Source organism: Ictalurus furcatus, chromosome 5, assembly GCF_023375685.1.
Source record: "Ictalurus furcatus strain D&B chromosome 5, Billie_1.0, whole genome shotgun sequence".
Lineage (NCBI taxonomy): Eukaryota > Metazoa > Chordata > Actinopteri > Siluriformes > Ictaluridae > Ictalurus > Ictalurus furcatus.
Window position 1 is genome coordinate 9,678,082 of NC_071259.1, and position 3,501 is coordinate 9,681,582.

Consider the following 3,501-nt stretch of genomic DNA (forward strand, 5'->3'; position numbering starts at 1 on the left):
TGACAATCCATGACAACTTTATTACTTTAATGACAACACTCTGAAATTCATATACCTTTTACCACATCCTTCAGCATGTAACTTTTTTTTTTTTAAAAAAAAGGAAAGAAAGAAAGAAAGAAAGAAAGAAAGAAAGAAAGAAAGAAAGCATTGCTGCCAAGTTCAACCACTCTGGCCCCCAAGAGTAGGAATTCCCAGAGCAGCCTCAAAAATCTGCAATGCAGAAGCAGCATGACGATGAAGGGTGTGTTTGTGTGTGTGTTCATCGAAGACATTCTCACTGGTCTGGCTCTCTGAGTTGGAAAGCTCATAAGAACAGTGCTCAGTCATGGATCAACACATCACACCCCTCTATGCCTGCAACCAAGTGCAGGCATTTACCTGCAGACAAAAAATAAAAATAAAATAAAAAACAAAGACACCATAAATGCAGAATCTGACAAGACAAGAAAATGAAATCTGTTTAAGGCTACATGTTAGACCTTGTTTACCTTCCTCATCCACCACCACCCATTGGAGGAGGACTTGGGCCTCCACCGTGGTTTATCCTGCCCATACGTCTCCGCCCAGGAAAACCTGGAGGACTGAAGTAAATAAAGTGAAGCACAAAGATGAACAATGCATATCCAAATTAGTTTGACAAATATAACCAATGTATGGTAAAGGTATAAGGCAAGGTAAAAAGCAAACTAAAAAAAGTAATAATCATGCCATCTTGTCTATTTTAATTAGCCACTCTCAGGTCACTGTTGTAAGTCAGAGCTATAAGGCATACTTGAAACCAACATTAGTTAGTAGTTACATGAAACTGAAACGCAGAAATATTTAAGGGTTTCCTTTTTTTTTTTGTTTTGTTTCTGCACCAATGGGACTTACCCTCTTCCATCACTGAAGCGTGACACTGAACTTGGATTTCCATCTTTTGACAGATCTGGCTGGATGAGGGTCTGAAAGCTAGAGAGTAGCAGTAAAATATGTATACCACCTGTATAAATGCAATCAATTTACTAATCAACCTGTAATTAAAAGATCACTTACAAGAGGCCAATGAACTCCACTACACCCCAAAAGAGATCGCTAAGGAAAGACAGACTCCATGGTGACCGTGTCCTACTGTCCAGGACTTGACCTAAGAATAATGAATATAGATATGTAACCTTTATTTAATTTAGATTGTCATATTCTTTTCCTTGGTCAAATGAGGTCATGGTAGGATACTGTCATGATTGTGTAAAGTACAGAATATGCACAGTAATGCAGAATTCACCCAGATCTAATTTCTTATATAGCACCACTTAAAGAAAATTATGATTAAAGGAAAGACACAAACTAAACTAACTGTAGCAATAATAAAAAGGAAAAAAAAAAGTCAACAGAAAAATTCTCATTGATTTTGTCCACTCACAAAGGTTTTTCAATCATACGGCTTTAAACTCAGCCAACTCTGCACTGTCATGCCATAAATCCTTAAAAAACTTGTTTGTATAGGCTATGTATCAATTTGTGTCATTATGATATAGTAAATCCCATTTAACCACATACAGTGCCCACCATTAATATTGGCACCCTTGGTAAATATGCACAAAGGCAGCTGTGAAAATTTGTTTGTTTAACCTTTTGATATTTCGTTAAGAAAATTTACAAAAATACTCTGTTCTCATGGATATGAAACAATTGCAAACAAAATAGGTTTGTTAAATATAGGTGTGCAACAATGATTGGAATTCAGGAGAAAAATGTTAAAACAATTTTATCATTTGTTTCTATACAATTACAACTTTAAATATTTTTTTCCTATATTTTCAATAAGTTTTCTTCTATATTCAAAACCACAACTCTAAATGACCTGCATTCATGAATTTTTGCACATTTATTCCTATCCCTATTCAGAAGGACATTATAGAACAATTTCCCCCAAATGTTGATTACGGTAGGAGTTTTGGTAGATTTTCAATAAACAAGAAATGAATATAGATTAACTGACATTTCAGACACAATATAGCTGAATATTTTCTTTATTTTTTGCACTGGTAACAAAAACAATTCCCAAAGAATTCACAGCATGATAGGGTATTGCGTGTTGCCATGCCAACACACTGACTGGCAGCCCACAATAAGTGTGGAACTAACTAAGACCAGAACTAACTGTTATTTAAACTTAAACTAACTAAGTATTTTTTTAAATACAGCACTGCGTGGTATTTCCTAGATTAATCAATAAAGAAACTGTTTATGCTTCTAAGTATTTCACTGAAGTGTGCGTTCACTGTGAAATAATAGTTTTTTTTTTTTTTGTAAAAAAAAAAACAGCAACCGACTGTGATACCTAACGCGACTAAACTAACCTTAAATTATTTTTGCCACCTTCGTCAGATTATTAACATGCCATGTAAAGAGGCCTAATACACTGAACATCACTATCGGTAGCCAGAGCGCTAACATTAGCTACCTTGTCAAAACAGCAGCCAGTTATTTCGTTTACTGAACGGAGCATTAATATCACCAAATAATCTAAACAAAAGCAACCACATTGTTACATGATCACTCAGTTCTCTTGTTGATGAGTTTGTAGAGTTTAGTACTCACCGTTGGACACGTACACCATCTTACTGCCGCGGTGTTGTTGTTTATGCAGCTCATTTAGTTCCGCATCCGGTGTTGCGTCAACACGTTGGCGCGCGCACGACTCGCTTATTGGTGCGTTATTCCGGAAATGAGTCAGCGTGAGTCTTTTACGTGATTGTCCATTTGGCTCTACTTTTTTGGTTCGATATTTCGATTTTCTTTACAAGGAAATCGAACACTCATTTTAACTTTAATTTTAAAGTTATGTGACGTTACGGAGGCTCTGTGATGCCATCCATGGGAAAAAAAACTACCAGTATTTCGTTTTAATGATAACAAATATCACGCAATGAAATAAAACGTTATTACACGCCATTACGAGCAAAATAACAGGTAAAAGAAAAAAAAAACTCATGTATTTACGATCTCGTGCCTGTAGATGGCGCCTGAAGCGCGCTAATTCCACATACAAGGCATGTGAATAAAATTTCTCATTCTCAGTTCTTATAGTTTCTACACCACTATATCTTCATCCTCAAAACGTCTAAAAAATATGATAAACTAATATGAAACTAATTATAATATACTAACAAAAACTCACTACGAAGAAATCTTGCTCCGTTATTTCCCCTAACATTATTTCCTATCAATACAAAATAATAAATAAATAAATAAATGTTCTCCCCGTGCTGTGGGGGTTTCTTCCGGGTACTAAAGTTTCCTCCCCCAGTCCAAAGACATGCATGGTAGGCTGATTGGCATGTCCAAAGTGTCCGTAGTGTATGAATGGGTGTGTGATGTGTGCCCTATGATGGATTGGCACCCTGTCAAGGGTGTACCCTGCCTTGTGCCCCATGTCTCCTGGGGTAGGCTCCAGGTTCCCTGTGACTCTGAAGGATAAGCGGTATAGAAAATAGATGGATGGATCTGTGAACC

At 36.5% G+C, this 3,501-nt stretch overlaps 1 protein-coding gene across 1 annotated transcript; it reads right to left on the reverse strand.

Moving 5' to 3' along the window:
* On the reverse strand, positions 1-2,720 carry selenok (selenoprotein K). The gene is made up of 5 exons (XM_053624727.1): positions 2,587-2,720; positions 1,039-1,129; positions 877-954; positions 492-584; positions 1-381 (listed from the first exon to the last, which is right to left on the reverse strand). Exons 1-5 carry the CDS (start codon positions 2,603-2,605, stop codon positions 378-380), a joined length of 285 nt encoding a protein of 94 aa, XP_053480702.1. The 5' UTR covers positions 2,606-2,720; the 3' UTR covers positions 1-377.
* Positions 2,721-3,501: the final 781 nt, after the last annotated feature.